The sequence below is a fragment of the Meles meles genome, chromosome 3 (genome assembly GCF_922984935.1).
Source record: "Meles meles chromosome 3, mMelMel3.1 paternal haplotype, whole genome shotgun sequence".
NCBI lineage: Eukaryota > Metazoa > Chordata > Mammalia > Carnivora > Mustelidae > Meles > Meles meles.
The window spans coordinates 135,242,250-135,260,075 of NC_060068.1; the positions used below are offsets into that span (position 1 = coordinate 135,242,250).

A 17,826-nucleotide genomic window follows, 5' to 3' on the forward strand; every position below is an offset into this window, starting at 1 on the left:
CTCAACTGATGCAGAAAAAAAAGCATTTGATAAAATCCAACATCTTTTTTATTATAAAAAACAATTCCTGATTTCAAAACCTAATCGTCAGACTAGGAAGAGAAGAGAACTTCCTCAACATGAAAAGAACTTCCTTAACATTGAACAAAACCCAAGGTTAATATCATCTTCATTGATGATGGACCAAAACCTATCCTCCTGAGACTGGGAACCAGAAAAGGATGTCTGCTTTCACAATTGCTGTTCAACATTGTACTAGAAGTTCTAGTCAGAGAAATTAAGCAAGAAAAAAAAAAAAAAAAAGACATCGAGAAGGGAGTTGGGAGAAATTGGAGGGGGAGACGAACCATGAGAGACTGTGGACTCTGATAAACAATCTGAGGGTTTTGGAGGAGTAGGGGGTGGGATGTTGGGTGAGCCTGGTGGTGGGTATTATGGCGAGCACGTATTGCATGGAACACTGGGTATGGTGCATAAACAATGAATTCTGGAACACTGAAAAGAAATTTAAAAAATAAAAAATTTTTAAAAAGACATCCAAAACAAAAGAAATAAAATTATCTCTTTTTACACATGATCCTATGTATGAAAAATCATATATTAAGAAAATCCTAAAGAATCTGCAGAAGTTTATTAGAGCTAATGATAAGCTGCAGGGTATAAGATCAATATACATAAATCACTTGAATTTTCTATACACTAGCAATGTGCAATCCAAAAAGGAAATAAAGAAAACAATTCTATTTAAAGTAGCATCAAAAAGATTAAAATACCTAGGAATAAATCTAATGAGGGAGAAGTACAAGACTTATAAACTGAAAACTACAAATCATTACTGAAAGAAATTAAAGATCTAAATAAATGCAAAGTATTTATGTTCGTCCTTAGAAGGTTTACTATTGTTAAGAAGACAGTACTTCCCGATGTGATTTGCAGAGTCAATACAATCCCTCTCAAAAATCCCAAAGACTTATTTTTACAGAAATGGAAAAACTGACCCTAAAGTTTAAATGGAATTGTAAGTGACCCGGAATAGTTTTAAAACAATCTTGAGAAGGGGGAACAAATTTGGAGGACCACAGTTCCTGACTTCAAACTTACTATACAATGCTACTATATCAAATAATGTGGCATCAAGAGAATGAAAAGCAAGTCACAGACTGGGAGATAATTTTTGCAAAAGATGTATCTGATTAAGGAATGTTATACAAAATGTGCAAAATATTGAATTCTTAAAACTCAACAATAAGAAAACAGCCTATTAAAAATGGACAAAAAAACCCTGGACACCTCACCAAAGAACATATACAGATGGCATTTAAGCACGTGAAAAGATGCTTCACATTATGTATCTTTAGGAAATTACAAATTTAAATGGCATATCACTACAAATCTATCAGAATTGCCAAAATCCAAAATATGGACAACACCAAATACTGAACACCAAATACTGGTCAGGATGTGGAGCAAAGGAAATTCTAATTTATTGCTAGTAGAAATGTGTAATGGTATAGCCACTTTGGAAGATAGTTTGGCAGTTCCCTATAAAGCTGAAAATACTCTTACCATATGATCCAGCAATCACACTCCTTGATATTTACTACACACACACACACACAAAAGAAAGAAAATTGTGTTTACACAACTGTGTAAATCTGCACACAGATGCTTATAGCAGTTTTATTCATAGTTGCCAAAACAGAACAAATCAAGATGTGTTTCAGTAGGTGAATAGATAAACTATGGTATGTGTAAACAGCGGGATATAAACAGGATCTAAACAAGATATACATATTGGATGTGATTATGTTTCTTAAGCCTCTTTCATGCTAGAACAGTACTCTATCCTCTTTTATTGTTTTTTAATGCCTTGTATTCGTTGAAGAAACATGTTATCCTCATCCTGGATTTTGCTTATTTTATCCTTGCATATTATTTACATGTTACCTTATTACCCTTTTCCCCCCTGTGAAATGATAGCTTTTGCAACTTGATTTGATTCAGTTTCAGTTTTTATTTTTTCTTTTACTCTCCTCCTTTCGCTTCCTTTTTCTTTTCTCTCTCCTTCTCTTTTTTTGGCAATGATACCTATGGGTGGTGCTGTGTAATTTGTAGTGTATCACATCAAGAGGTACACAACGTTTGGTTTATTCTAATAGTGATGTTAAGAATGATCTGTAGGTTCAGGTATTATCATGATAGGTAAGTGATGCTTCTCAATTCTTGACTGTACAGTAGCATCACTTGAAGAATTCAGATCAAATAAATTGGACTTTTTGTGTGTGTGTGGGACCTGGGCAGCAGAATTCTTTAAAAGTTTCTCCAGGTGATTGTAATGGTCAGCTAAAGTTGAGAAATACCAGTGTAATGATTTTAGTGCCTATGGGGATCGTTGCCTAGAACCATGAGATTGCAAAATGGTGATTTTTTTTGATTCAGTATTCCTTCACTCATTAGCTAGAATGCTTTTTTGAAGAAAAACTTACCCTCATCAATTAGTTACTCAGAAATACAGAAGGGTAGGATAAATTCTTGATTTTTTCCCCTCACATCACTGAGTCTTGTTTTGTTTTAGGAACACCATCATGAACAAGTAGATTTTTGTATATTTGGTATTTTGTATATTTGATACATTACAGTCATTATTATATCTTTTGATGCTCAAATTATCCATTTATTTCTCTTTGATTTGTCCAGTTGGCTACAAGTTATATCCTATGTCTTTAATCTTTGATAGCTTTTTTGTTCTCTGGCACAATAAGTCCTAGGCTTATCTTGTACATTTTGTACACACCAGACCTGGAATCAGCCATTTTACCCAGAAATCCAGGTTCCTTTTACTGAAATCACAATGTGGGCAATAAGGATGCTCATTGCTACTGAATTTAAAAAGTATCTAGGGATTTGCAGTGGAGAATATGAGAAAATAAGTATTTTTTTGAATGAGAAAAAAATTCATGAGTATATATTGATATTTCCAAAATAAATTTAATATTATAGTTTCAAATCAGGTGCTTTGATCTTATGTGCTAGTATCTTTCCCCCTAAAGGCTTGTTTCCTAATGGTAATAACATATTTGCTTTATCCTACCAAACGTGGTTTTTTTTCTGATGTGTGTCTATATGTTTGTATATATAGAGAGAGAGAGAGAATAACTTCAAAACAATTATATCAATAGTTTCAAAGCAGCAATATCACAAACAATAAAATTACCAAATGCAGTGTAAGATTTGTTTGTGATTCTTTTCTCTTTAGGGTGTATCTTACCAGGAAGGCACAATAAAAATATCAGATTTAAATTATCTTGATATAATGTTTGTGTAGTTAAGGCAACTACAACTTGATATAACTGGGGTTCATCTGTTTTCATTTGCTTTTAATTTTTAGGGATTACTTTTTAAAATACCACATTTGTTTTAAAATTATATAAAGTAATTACGTGGTTTCAAAGTCAAAACCATAAGGCAAAGTCCATTCTCGAAAGTCTAGCTTCTTTGCCTATTTCTTCCCCACTTCTATCTTGCCTCCTACATGCCAGCATTTCAGTTAGTTTTTGTTCTATCTTTGCATTCTTTCTTTTTGAAAATCAATGTTAAACACACATGTAAGTGTCTGTGTTTATGAATATATTATTACCTGTAACTTCTTGTAAAACTAAATAATAATTCATTAAAAGTGTTCTTTGTTTCTAAAGTATGCCTAGATATCCTCTCTCAGGTTCCTCCTGGCAGATCCTTTAAGTTGGCAGAACAGGTGATATTATCTCTGTTTTATATAAGGGGTCCAAGGCTCAGAAAAACTTAGGTTTACTTAAGGTTACCAGGTTTTTAAGTGGCAAAGTAGAGCAAGTAGTGTGGCGCAGTAGTTAGGAGAACAAGTTCTAGAGTTAGCTTGCCTGATTCGGTTTCACTACTCCCTAATTATATGACTTTGAGCAAGTTACTCAGTCTCTTTAAGGTTCTCTACTCCCAGCTGTAAAATGGAGATATAGTATCTGTCTCTACAGATACTATATCTGTCTATACAGATATACAGTATGTTGTTCTAAAGAATAATTGAGATAACACATAAACTCCTTAGCTAATGCCTAGAGAACCTACTAAATGCTTATTGTTGGTTAACATGTTGGCTAATATTACCATTCTAATAATCTAATTGATGCTTTTCTCACTATACCACAGTGCTTCTAAACTTATTTTTCATCCATGCAAACTTCTAGGATTACTCTTATCTTAATTGATCTGTTTTCTGAATATAATGTGTTTTTAACGTATCTATATGGCCATGTAATGTTTGATTTGCATTATAGACTTTAGCACATGTCTAGTATATACCTAGATTCTAGATCTTCTTTTAAAATTAAATTCTCCACAAAGTCTTACATAATATCTTGCTTACATTGAGTCCTGAAAACAAATAGTGGGTAAAATGTTTCTAGCTGAAGTGAGTGCTTTACGGAGGGAGAGGTATCTGTGTGATTCAGTGGATGGAGGGCTGAGGGTAGAGGAGCGACAGAAGCAAAGTCATACTAGCTAAAAGGATAATGTGTTCAGGACATATGTGTTATATTAAAAATTCCTGAAGGAAGATGTGGCAGTAGGAAAGGAAACCTGAAACATTTTGGAACTTTAGCCTCATTATTGTGATATTTAACAAGGGCAAGGCACCCAGCACTTGGGAGATTTGGGAGTGGGATACCAAACCACTCAAGATACCCCATATTTTCAAAGAGTTTGAGATAATAGTCTAGTTTGTCAATTGTACTTATATTTTTAAAGGGAAGAAAACTAAGTTGACCTTTTTTAAAAAATGTAGGCACATGAAGTGAAACCCTCAACTTGTGGGTTTTGCTGAGTGTGATTATTATGTTTATGTTATTCTGTCACTAGATGGAGTCCATGAGTCCAGAGAGCTCTTGCTTGGACATTTGTATACCCCTTCCTATGTTTCCCATTCTGTGCCTTTGAAAGAGAGAATATTCTTAAAAAAAAAAAAAAAATTAGCAAACAGATTGGGATGACGGAATTTTTAGATTTGCCTTAAAAAGCGGTTTGTTAAACAGCAAAATAATCTTTTCGGTTGTTCACTTTGCAAAAATTTTATTTGGGAAAGATCTTTAAAACCACAGTTTAATATCCATTCTAAATCTTTCCTACAGGAACAATATTTTTAATTTAACTTATTATGGAGATCCAATTAAAAAGTTAGGTTGTTATCCTCTGTTCCAGGGTCATGGCCCCCCTGCCCAGGAACTCTCTTTTTTTTTTTTCTCAGTATAGTTGACACACAATTTTATATTAGTTTCAGATGTACAACATAGTGATTTGATGAGTTTATACATTGTGTTATGTTCATCATAAGTATAGCTGCCATCTGAGCCCAAACATTGCTATCATAATATCATTGACTATGTTGCTTATGCAATACCTTTTGTTCCCATGACTTATTTACTTTATAACTAGAAGACTATATCTCCACTCCCCTTCACTCATTTTGTGCAACCTCCCATTCTGAGGTAACCATCAGTTTGTTCTCTGTATTTACAGTCTGGTTCTGCTTTTTGTTTATTTATTTACTTTTTAAGATATCACTTACAAGTGAAATCATATAGTATTTGTCTTTCTCAGTCTGACTTATTTCACTTAGTATAGATGCCCTCTAAGTCTATTTATGTTGTCACAAATGGCAAGATCTCATCCTTTTTTATGACCGCATAATATTCCTCTGTGTGTGTGTGTGTGTGTGTGTGTGTGTGTGTGTGTGTGTGTGTAAAACATCTTTTTTTAAAGTTAACATATAATGTATTACTGGTTTCAGAGGTACAGGTCTGTGATTCATCACAGTCTAATATAGTACCCAGTGCTCATGACATCACATGTACTCCTTAATGTCTATTATGCAGTTACCCCATCATTCTACTCCTCTCCCCTCCAGCAACCCTGTTTGTTTCCTATGATTAAGAGTCTCTTCTGGTTTTTCTCCCTCTCTGGTTTCATTTTGTTTTATTTTCCCCTCCCTTCCCCTATGGTCTTCTGTTTTGTTTCTTAAATTCCATGTATCAGTGAGATCATGTGATAATTGTCTTTCTCTGATTGACTTATTTCACTTAGCATAATACCCTCTAGTCCCATCCATGTCATTGCAAATGACAAGATTCCATTTTTGATGGCTAAGTAATATTCCATTGTATGTGTATATATATATACCACATCTGCTTTATCCATTCATCTGTTGATGGATATCTAGGCTCCTTTCATAATTTGGGTATTGTGGACATTGCTGCTATAAACATCAGGGTGCATGTGCCCAGAGCCCGATGCGGGGCTCGATCCCAGGACCCTGAGACCATGACCCGAGCCGAAGGCAGAGGCCCAAACCACTGAGCCACCCAGGCGCCCCTATTTCAAACTTTTTGAAGAACTTTCATACTGTTTTCCAGAGTGGCTGTACCAGCTTGCATTCCCACTGACAGTGTAGGAGGGTTCCCCTTTTGCCACATCTTCACCAAAATCTGTCATTTCCTGACTTGTTACTTGTAGCTATTCTGACTGGTGTGAAGTGGTATCTCATGGTGACTTTGATTTGTATTTCCCTGATGCCAAGTGATGTTGAGCATTTTTTCAAGTGTCTGTTGGCCATTTGGAGAAATGTCTGTTCATGTCCTCTGCCCATTTCTTGATTGGATTATTTGTTCTTTGGGTGTTGAGTTTGATATGTTCTTTATAAATTTTGGATACTAGCCCTTTATTTGATAAGACATTTGCAAATATCTTTTTCTGTTCTATCTTATTGTCTTTTTTTTTTTTTTTTTACTGTTTCCTTTGCTGTGCAAAAGCTTTTTATCTTGAAGTCCCAATAGTTCATTTTGCATCCCTTGCCTTTGGGGACATGTCTAGCAAGAAGTTTCTGTGGCTGAGGTCACAGACATTGCTGCCTGTGTTCTCCTCTAGGATTTTGATGGATTCCTGTCTGACATTTAAGTCTCTCATCCATTTTGAGTCTATTTTTGTGTGTGGTATAAGGAAATGGTCCAGTGTCATTCTTCTGCATGTGGCTGTCCAATTGTCCCAACACCATATGTAGAAGAGACTGTCCATTTTCCATTGGATATTCTTTCCTGCTTTGTTGAGGACTCGTTGACCATGAAGTTGGGGGTCCATTTCTGGGATCTCTATTCTGTTCTATTTAATAGATGTCTGTTTTTGTGTCAGTACCATACTGTCTTGATGGTTATAGCTTTGTAACACAGCTTGAAGTCCAGAATGGTGATGCCACCAGCTTTGGTTTTCTTTTTAAAAATTCCTTTGGCTATTTGGGCTTTTCTTATTCCATACAACTGTTAGGACTATTTGTTTCAGCTCTGTGAAAAAGATTGATGGCATTTTGACAGGGATTACATTGAATGTATAGATTGCTCTAGGTAGCACAGACATTTTCACAATATTTGTTCTTCCAATCCATGAGCGTGGAATATTTTTCCAGTTCTTTGTGTCTTCCTCAATTTCTTTTATGAGTGTTCTATAGTTTTCTGAGTACAGATCCTTTGCTTCTTTGGTTAGGTTTATTCCTAAGTATCTTACTGTTCTGGGTTCAATTATAAATGGGATTGACCCCTTACTTTCTTTTTCTTCATTGTTAGTGTGTAGAAATGCCACTCATTTCTGCGCATTGATTTTATATCCTGCCACATTGCTGAATTCCTGTATGAGTATTACAATTTTGGGATGGAGCCTTTTGGGTTTTCCACATAGAGTATCATGTCATCTGCAAAGAGTGAGAGTTTGACTTCTTTTTTGCCAATTTGGATGACTTTTGTTTCTTTTGTTGTCTGATTGCTGAGGTTAGGACTTCTAGTACTATGTTGAACAATAATGGTGACAATGGACCTCCCTGTTGTGTACCTGACCTTACTGGAAAATCTCTCAGTCTTTTCCCCATTGAGAATAATATTTGCTGTGGGCTTTTCATATATGGCTTTTATGATATTGAGGTATGTTTCCTCTATCCCTACACTGTGAAGAGTTTTAAGCAATAAAGCATGCTATACTTTGTCAAATGCTTTTTCTGCATCTATCAAAAGGATCATATGGTCCTTGTCCTTTCTTTTATTAATGTAGTATATCACATTGATTGATTTGTGGATGTTGAGCCACCTTTGCAGCCCAGGAATAAATCCCACTTGGTCATGGTGAATAATCCTTCTAAGGTACTGTTGGATCCTATTGGCTAGTATCTTGGTGAGAATTTTTACATCCATGTTCATCAGGGATATTGGTCTGTAATTCTCCTTTTTGGTGGGGTCTTTGTCTGGGTTTGGGAGCAAGGTAATGCTGGACTTAAAGAAAGAGTTAGGAAGTTTTCCTTCCATTTCTATTTTTGAAAACAGCTTCAGAAGAATAGGTATGAATTCTTCTTTAAATGTTTGGTAGAATTCCCCTGGGAAGCCATCTGATCCTGGACTCTTGTTCATTGGGAGACTTTTGATTACTGATTTTGATTGTTGCCATGTAGTTGCTTATAATATGTTCTTATAATTGTTTGTATTTAGCCACTGTTGATTGTGATCTCTCCTCTTTCATTCATGATAAAACACATCTCCTTTATCCATTCATCTATTGATGGACTCTTAGGTTATTTCCATTTCTTAGCTTTTATAAATAATACTAAAGTAAACATAGGGGTGAGTATATCTTTTTGAATTGGTGTCTTCATTTTCCTTGGGTAAATACCCCATAGTGGAATTATTGGATCATATGGTATTTCTATTTTTAAATTTTTGAGGAATCTCCATGCTGTTTTCTATGGTGGCTGTACCAGTTTACATCCCCACCAACAGTATATGAGGTTCCCTTTTCTCCACATCCTTGCCAACAGTTGTTATTTTTTTGTCTTTTTGACTTCAGCCATTCTCACAAGTGTAAGATGATATCTCATTGTGGTTTTACTTTGCATTTCCCTGGTAATGAGAATGTTGAGCATCTTTTCATGTGTCTGTTGACCATCTGTGTATCTTCTTTGGAAAAATGCCTATTCAGGTCCTCTGCCCATTTTTTAACCAGATTGTTTTTTGGTGTTGAATTGTAGAACGGGTACTAGTGGATATGTCATTTGCAAATATTTTCTCCCATTTAGTAGGCTGTCTTTTAGTTTTGTTGATTGTTTCATTTGCTGTGCAGAAGCTTTTTATTTTGATATAGTCTCAATCGTTCATTTTTGCTTTAGTTTCTCTTGTCTTAGGAAACATATCTAGAAAAATGTTATGACTAATGTTAAAGAAATTATTGCCTGTGTTCTAGGATTTTTATGGTTTCAGGCCTCACATTTAGGTCTTTAATCCATTTTGAGTTTATTTTTGTGTATGGTGTTCAAAGGTGGCCCAGTTTCATTCTCTTTACATGTCGTTGTTCAGTTTTCCTAGCATCATTTACTGAAGACAGTCTTTTCCCCATTGTACATTCTTGCTTCTTTTGTCATAAATTAATTGACCATATAATCATGGATTTATTTCTGGGTTCTCTATTCTGTTATATTGATCTATATGTCTATTTTTGTACCAGTGAAATACTGTTTTGATTACTGTAACTTTGTAGTATGTCTTGAAATATGGAATTGTGATATTGCCAGGTTTTTTTTTTTCTCAAGATTGTGTTAGCTATCCAGGATCTTTTATGATTCCACTCAGATTTTAGGAATTACTTATTCTAGTTTTGTGAAAAATGCAGTTGATTAGTATTGATTCCAACTCAATTATATGTCTCCCTAACCCATAAGTTTTGTTTCAAATACTAGTAAAAATAATTGTTGCACTACTTACTAAGCATTGATTTTTAGCACAATATAACACAAGCCTACATTTCCAAAATCTTGCATGGTGTAATGAGAGAAAAGCCCAGATTAGCAATTTTTCTTTGTCAGGGTTGTCAAAGGTAAGAAGTCCAAGGCTGATACTAGATACTAGCTCTGGTGAGTCACAGGCTTACTTTGCCATTTACTTTATGTTGGGACTTGGTAGTAGTAAAAGTGCAGATGAATACATGAAGTGGTTGCAGAAGGTTATCTTGGGCACTTTCCAGGCCCCAAAGAGGGTGCAGTTACCCTTGCTCAATTAGTCTGTATGCAAGTCAGCATGGGAGCAAGGTATGATCTAATTCCTTTTTTATCTTTCTGCTACAGCACCTGCCCTTATAGTCGGCCTCCCTTTGGCTATGGAAATTTTCCAAGTTCAATGCCAGAATGCCTTGGTTATTATGAAGACAGGTACCAAAAACACGAGGCTATGTTTTCAGCTTTAAATAGAGACTATCCTTTTAGAGACTATCCAGATGAACGTACACACAGTGAAGATTCTCGGAGTTGTGAGAGCATGGATGGGACCTCTTACTATAACAGTCATAGCCACAGTGGGGAAGAATACTTAAATCCCATGCCTCAGCTGGACATTGGAGCCTTGGAGAACGTCTTCACAGCCCCAACATCAACTCCCTCTAGCATCCAGCAAGTCAATGTCACTGACAGTGATGAGGAGGAAGAAGAAAAAGTGCTCAGGAATTTATAATTTTAAAACAAATATGCACAGAAAATAAACATTTCTTAAAATATATTCTGGGTCAGTTGGTGTGAGAAAAAAAAAGCCTAGAATGCTTTGCTGAGAGTTGTCAGCCATGATTTGAGGAGTCAAATCAAACATAATTTATACCTTCATAAAGTTTTGATTAGTGAAACTGGAGTCCTGATGTTTCATCGTAGGAATATTTAAGATATGAAATAATTTATTTTTGTGTCTGAAATTTGTATCAACATATATTATCATTACTTTATCTTGGAATGTGCAAAATACTGAATCCTCACAATTTTATTGAGGGGATAGGGAGTATATATCTGGCATGACAAGTGTGATTTGTATTTTATCTCAGGATACATTTATTTATTTTTCTCATATGATTTTTTGTTTGGTGTTTATGTAATACTTATGGATATTGTCTGTTTTTATGTAACAGTTTGAAAATATTTTGATAATTTTTAGTAGTGAATTGAGACTCAGTTACTAAATTTAATTTACTTTAATAACCAATTATAAGTTTCAAATATGTTTTTATGGCACTTGGATAATTCCTTCAGCTAAATTAGTCATTTCTCTTCCTAAACATTTTCATCATCTTTTTTGGATTTCCTTTTCCATTTGGTATATGCATTGTTCTACTTTTGTTATAATTAAATAAACCTAGATAAAATTGTTCTTGTTGGATGTTTTCTGTTTGGGGGATAGAAATAATCAAAACAAGTACTGTTCAAATGAGGATGGTTTCCATACCACGTACAGATAATTTATTTTTACTTAATAGTCTCCAGAATTGCACAGATCCTGTTAGCTTACATGCGACTTGAAACTTTTTCAACAAAGATGTTGTGCACATACTCTGATGCCATTTCCAAACTCTTTACATGTGTTGTACGTGTGACTTAAGCACCCCCACGAATGGAAGAGCTCCTCCAGATTTGGTGCAAGCAGCTGTCTCTGAAACCATGGAGTTCATGTGTAAGAGCACATGGAATTTGTTTAATTCGTGGTGAGCAATAAAAATCCTTCTTGTGATGTGTCCTCATGGTGAGTGTCCACTATGGATGGAAAGAACCTATTTAGAACAGGATCAGGACCACCAGAATTGGGATCATGGTAGAAGAGATCTACAAGGCACCTGAACTGAGGATCAGAAGTAGCCACACACCAATATACTTTTCCTTCAATGAGCTGTATAATTTATGAAAATTGAGATTTTGTTATTGAAACTACTTGGAAATTTTGTATGGAAAGCTGTTCTAAGATTCCAACTTCTTCCTTTACTAAGTTTGCATTTGTTCCTTAAGGAAAGGTGTTAATACATTTCATCAGTCTTATACTTAATTGTATCTAAGATTTCCTCTACCCAATAAAAATTTTATTCTCATATTTTATATTCTTTATCATTCTGTGCAATATCACTTCAATGTGGTTAAAGAGAAAAATGAATATCTTGGTGGAAAGAGCAAACGTGTAACCTCTTGTAGGAACTAAAGCAACACCTGGTTGTCTTCACAATTGATGAGGGAAAAATGTGTGTGACAGTTTGACCCATTTTATCCCATATCATTTTATTTTATTTAAAGATTTTATTTATTTATTTGACAGACAGAGATCACAAGTAGGCAGAGAGGCAGTTGTGGGGCTCCCTGCTGGAGCAGAGAGCCCGATGTGGGGTCCATCCCAGGACCCTGGGATCATGACCTGAGCCGAAGGCAGAGGCTTTAACCCACTGAGCCACCCAGGTGCCCCAATCCCATCTCATTTTAATGACAGCATAGTGACTTAACTGGGTTTTGATGACAGACCTTATTCTTATGGACAAATTAGTTGGAGGAATCCCTTTGTAAGACAGCTGAATGTTATAGGGCATTGTTTAGTGTTTCCTAACTGCCTGTCTTTGGACTAGCCCGGCACCATCAATTCCTTCCTTCCTTCTCCTTAACGGCTGTTTGAGGATGAGCAACAGTACTGGGATCAGAAGTCAGGAGCTTAGATTCTGTACAGATCCACAGTATCATTTGGGCTGGAAAATATGGACAGCTCTTATGCAGAAAAGTCACCCAATTGCAAATAAGCCTGCCTAGCTACAAATGCCCCTATCTGCTCATTTCTAGCTCTTTAAATCACAGTTGGCTCAGACTAGAGATCTACAGACTAAACAAAGCCCTGCCCCATTGACAGTAATTCATCTGCCTCTCCAAGTCACCAGAGTGAATTCTCTAAGCTTAGAGCCATGAGCACATTCTAATAGGATTCATTGCCTTGTTTGTCCTTATAAATCAGAGGTTATATTTGTAATAAGACTAGCCTTCTTTAAAAGTGTGTTGAAATGTCAATATGTTTAAAATGCCAAACTTTTCTATGCTTTGGACAAAACTGCTCTGGCTAGTTGCAAATTAAGAAAACTGCTCTCTGTGAAAATAAAACAAAAATAAATATAATCCCAATTTCAAGAGCTTAGTTATCAAATTTAGAAAGGCAAGAGCAGTGTTTCTTTAAATATGTTAGTTAGAACCTAAGCGTTTTAGAGATTCTGACAATATTTAAGTTTGGGAAACACATGCTATTTCCCCACCTTGGAGATTGTGAATGCCCATTATCATTGTAAAGGTTGTCAAAAGTTTTGCAGTGAAGAATCATGTTTAACAGTTTATCTCAGTGCTACCCAAACTTACTGGAATGAGACTCCCTTTTTTGTTTTATTGATGTCTGCTAACATCTCATAGAATCCACTTTGGAAATTGCTAATACAATTATAGCTGGTGGCTTCGGTTTTCAATTGTTAACTTCACACATGGTTTCCTGCCTTAGTAGCTAAATAAACTGGTTTTTGTTTTTTTTTGTTTTGTTTTTGCACTAAGTATGTGATGATCTTAAAAAGGTAAAGAACTGAAACTTATAGTTGTGAGTTGCCTTTCTCTTCGAAACTGACTCTTTAATGGAAGTTGATATTGCGTCCAAGAATTCAAGTGGGCAAATGTGCTAAATTCCCATACAAGTATATTTTCCACAGTGCAAACCAGCTGTCAGTAGGATTGTTCCTGAGCCAAAAAAAATTATAAGCTACATTTGAAAGTTGTAGTTTAGAACAGAAGTTGAAATTCTGGGGATTCTATGAACCACATGCACTATTTTAAAGCAGTATAATTTTGATGTGGGCAGGGTAATTCTGAAAAATTTCTGGCCTATATTTTGGAACAGATTGCTGAAGCACATATTTTTAGCTTTCTGAATCATTTAAACTTTTTGAATTTTAGAGGAATTCCAAAGGCTTCATAATAAAATCAGCTTTCTAAAAACAAGTGTATAAGGAGTTACATTCTAATTCTTGATGAAAAATTCCACATCCTCTGGACAGACATGTACCCTTTGTCTCTACATTCTGCATTCTAACTACTTGATGCAATGTTACCTATCTCCTGTCTCCTTTCTGATAATTTTAACATACACAAATCTTAGTAAACTTTTCACCAAGTGATGAATGCTCATAGAGAAGTTGGGGGTTCTGCTTGCTCTAGACCCTTATATCTCTGGCTCCTTTTCTGAAACCAGGAAAATTTTTATTTCTAAAAATAATGAACAGCATCTTACGTGTATTCTTTTTCAAGGAAATATCTTCAAAACTCTAAGCATTTGCCTGTGTTCCCTGAGACACTGTCTGTGGGGCCTGAGTTCACTGGAGCTCACTTAGACAATAAAGAACACAATGCTGGGCTACTTTAGCACAGATAATGTCTCAGCTCTATACTACTTTTCTACATTCTCTGAAACATTAACTAGGACAGTTTTTCAAATGTGGTCCGTGCGTCACTTCCCACAACATGATCTGGGATGCTTGGTAAGAATGCAGTCATTCCCCAGACCTATAGAATCACAGTCTCTCTGGCTAGAATCCAGAAATCTACAGTTTTAATAAGCTCCTCAGGTAATTCTTCAGCACACCTACATTTGACAGCATGTAAAGTTTGTGAGACTTATTTCAAATTGTATCTGCCATAAAGGTAATGTAACCACACTGGTTTTTAGAAAAGAAAAACCTTTCATCCACCCAACAATTGCTTTTGTTTTATGATATTCTTTCTAAATTTGTCCATATACACATTCTTTCACATAATTAGAATCACAACAAATGCATACACTATATGTACTTCCTCAGCATTTCATCCTGAGCTATTTTTCATGCCCTTTGACTTTATAATTGATTAACTTTCATGCTTGCATAACACTGCTTCAGGCAGATGTGCCATAATTAACCACGTGAAAGAGTTAGGATTGTAGTTTTTTCCAAATTGGTTTCAGTAATTTGTCCTAGTAATTTCAATGATGTGATTTCAATTTATTTATTTATTTTTTCAGCGTAACAGTATTCATTGTTTTTGCACAACACCCAGTGCTCCATGCAATATGTGCCCTCTTTATTACCCACCACCTGGTTCCCCCAACCTCCCACCCCCTCAATGATGTGATTTCAAAGTGAGCTCTCTCACAGACCAGAAGGAGTGGGGGTACCTTTAAGCAACCATTATTCCAGTGACATGAGGGGTTTTGATATCATTTAAGAGGCCATATTAGAACTGAGCACTGAATGGCCAGGGTAGATAGGCTCATTCTAGGGGGGCTTCGAGTCCCAATATGAAGGATGATGAACAGAGCATGTGGAAAGAAAAGTGTGGCATGGTGTCCCATCCTGCTAATGGAGACACACTAGTACGCTCTTCTTGAGTCTACTCTGTGACTTACGCTCCCTAATGGCTAATCATTTTTAATATCTCAGCTAAGAGATCGTCCAGTTGTCTCCCAATGCTTTCCTTTTCTTTTTTGGTAATAGAACTTAATATTTTTAGCTATGCTTCATTTCTTAAATGTACCTAAGTTCTGAACTATAAGATGTCAAAGGAATTTTCATGTGCAACTTCCAGAATGTACCCTTAAATGGAGAGGTTATGCCTTTCTTTGCTCCTTTGTCCTTCTTGCTGGAGGGAATACAGAAGTGAGGGCTGGAATCTGAGCAATCATCTTGGACTGTTTAGGCCTCATGCTGAGAATGAGGAAAAAACAAGAGAGGAATCTAAAACACCATATCAGCATAAAGGATTACTTTCCTCAAGACCTTTATGTGACAGAAAAAGAAATTTCTACCTAGTTTAATCCACTATAATTTTGTGTTTTCTGTCATGTGCAGCTGAACCAAATTCTAACTTATCCGGGATTCTTCCTTCCATAAAGTTTTCTTCAACCCTCACAGACTACATTGTTCCTGCTTTATACTCCCACAACACCTTTGTTCATATCTCCTGCTAGATTCTGAACCCCTTGAGGCCCAATAGGCACAAATATCCTAGAAACTAGAAACATAAACATATGGTAGTAAGCAGAGCAATAGACACAGCTCTGTATTCTCAGCCTTGGTGACTAATGGAATTCATAGACTGGCTGGCAAGAATGCTTCTCATCTGATTGCCCATAAAAAAAAAAAAAAGCTTAAAAAACACCCTAGACCACCATAATTTAAACATTTGGGGATGGAAACTGGGAACTACCTTTTAAAGTCTCCCCCAGGTGATTCTGGACCCTACCAGGCAAAGGTTGACAAAATGGCACTTGGACATCCTGTAGATGTGTGTCAGGATTTTCCTCCTATCAACAATCCATTTTCCTTTCCTCTTCATGTCCCTTAGGAGCCCATGGTTTAATGCCTTTCCAAGCTCAAGCTTACTGTAAATGCTGAACTCCTTGAGAATGGCTCCCAACACATAGATAAAAGGGTGGAGAGAAAGATTGAACAGGAAGGTTTTATATCAGTTATAAGTATGGAAACAATTTCAGTTTTTTCCAAAGTAATTATCACCATCTGTAACTATCTTGTTTACTTCCTTGTTTATTTTCTCCTCACCAACCCCTGCTGTGAGAAGCTCCAGGAGAATAGAAACCTTGTCTGTCTTTCTTGATTCATGATCCCTGATGCCCAACACTGTGTCTTGCAATGTAGTACATGCTAAGTATTTGTTGAATTAATTAAATAAAAGCTACACTTTGTTGAGCACCTGCTATGTGCCACTGTATCTGGTATTTTATATGATTATCTCACTGAATCCTCATGAGAACCTTGTAAATAGGTGTTACCATCTTTATTTAACCAGTGAAAAATCTGGAGACTTAAAGAAGTGAAGTAACTTATCCAAGGCAACCCAGCAAGTTAGCAAAAGAGTTGACACTTGAACTCAAGTCTCTCTGCCTCCAAACTCAACACTCATCCTGCTTTACCAAGTTTCCCTTGCTTACAAACAATTCTGGAACAAAATCTGCCTCAGCTGGAACTCGCAAATTGATGGAACTCTCTTCCACCAGATGTGGAAGCCTGACTTAGCTTAGGGTGAAAGAAAACATGAAAGGAAGCTGCAAGATTAAAGGGGCCATCAACTCATCCCTAATTTTGTCACCAGCTTCCAGAGCACAGTGGTGGACTTCCACATTTCCCTCTTGGGACTATCACTCCCCACCCATTCTTGTGGAGATCCTTTGAAGCCAAGTGGCTCTCTCTGCTGCAGGCAATCACAGTAGTGCTTTGTATGCCGTGTTGGGTCCCGGACTGGTTGCGCTAGTCAACAGGCCAGTCAGAGCCTTCACATGGATTTTTCTAAGTGGACATGGTGGGACAGCTTTCCTTCCCTCATCAAAAATGATTCTCTAAGAAGTGACTTTGGAGACATCCATGGCCATGTTTCCTCTCTGTGGGGTAAGGCACATCTCTGGTAGGAGCGGGTGACACCAACACAGAAGCAGAGGAAGGAAGACAGAGAGAGAACCCAGAGTCTTTGGTTCCAGTCACCACAGAGCTTTGCTTCATACCTGCCTATACTGGTTCTTGAGCCAGTTAGCTAGTTCAAGCATTTTTTTCCTCAATGGTGGTAGGTTTTTATTTCTTGCATATTAGTCTTGACAATCACAGGGACATATAAAAAGTCTCCTTCATGTGGTACAAGGAGCCAGTCAACTCTTGAAACTCTGAATATTCCTTACAATGTGCTTTTTTTTACCTCTAGTGATACTGGATAGAATAATGTTTAAGAATTTCTGCAAGTTTTGGGATCAGACATAATGAGAAAAGAGTCCTGCTCCATCATTCTAGAACTGTGTGACATAGGGCAAGTAATTTCAGCTCTCTGAACCCGTTTTCTGAACAATAAGAATTATACATATCTCCTGGGATTTTTTTGGAGGCTTAATGATTGCGCACAACGCTGGGGGCATATTATGAGCAGTA

At 36.3% G+C, this 17,826-nt stretch overlaps 1 protein-coding gene across 2 annotated transcripts in view; it reads left to right on the forward strand.

Moving 5' to 3' along the window:
* SOX30 (SRY-box transcription factor 30) overlaps positions 1-10,556 on the forward strand; it is a 30,036-nt gene extending 19,480 nt beyond the window's left edge. The window contains exon 5 of one of the 2 annotated variants that reach the window (XM_046000286.1): positions 10,175-10,556. In XM_046000286.1, coding sequence (XP_045856242.1) covers positions 10,175-10,556 — 382 coding nt within the window. The remainder of the gene's footprint in view (positions 1-10,174) is intronic. The other variant, XM_046000287.1, reaches the window with a different exon arrangement.
* Positions 10,557-17,826: the final 7,270 nt, after the last annotated feature.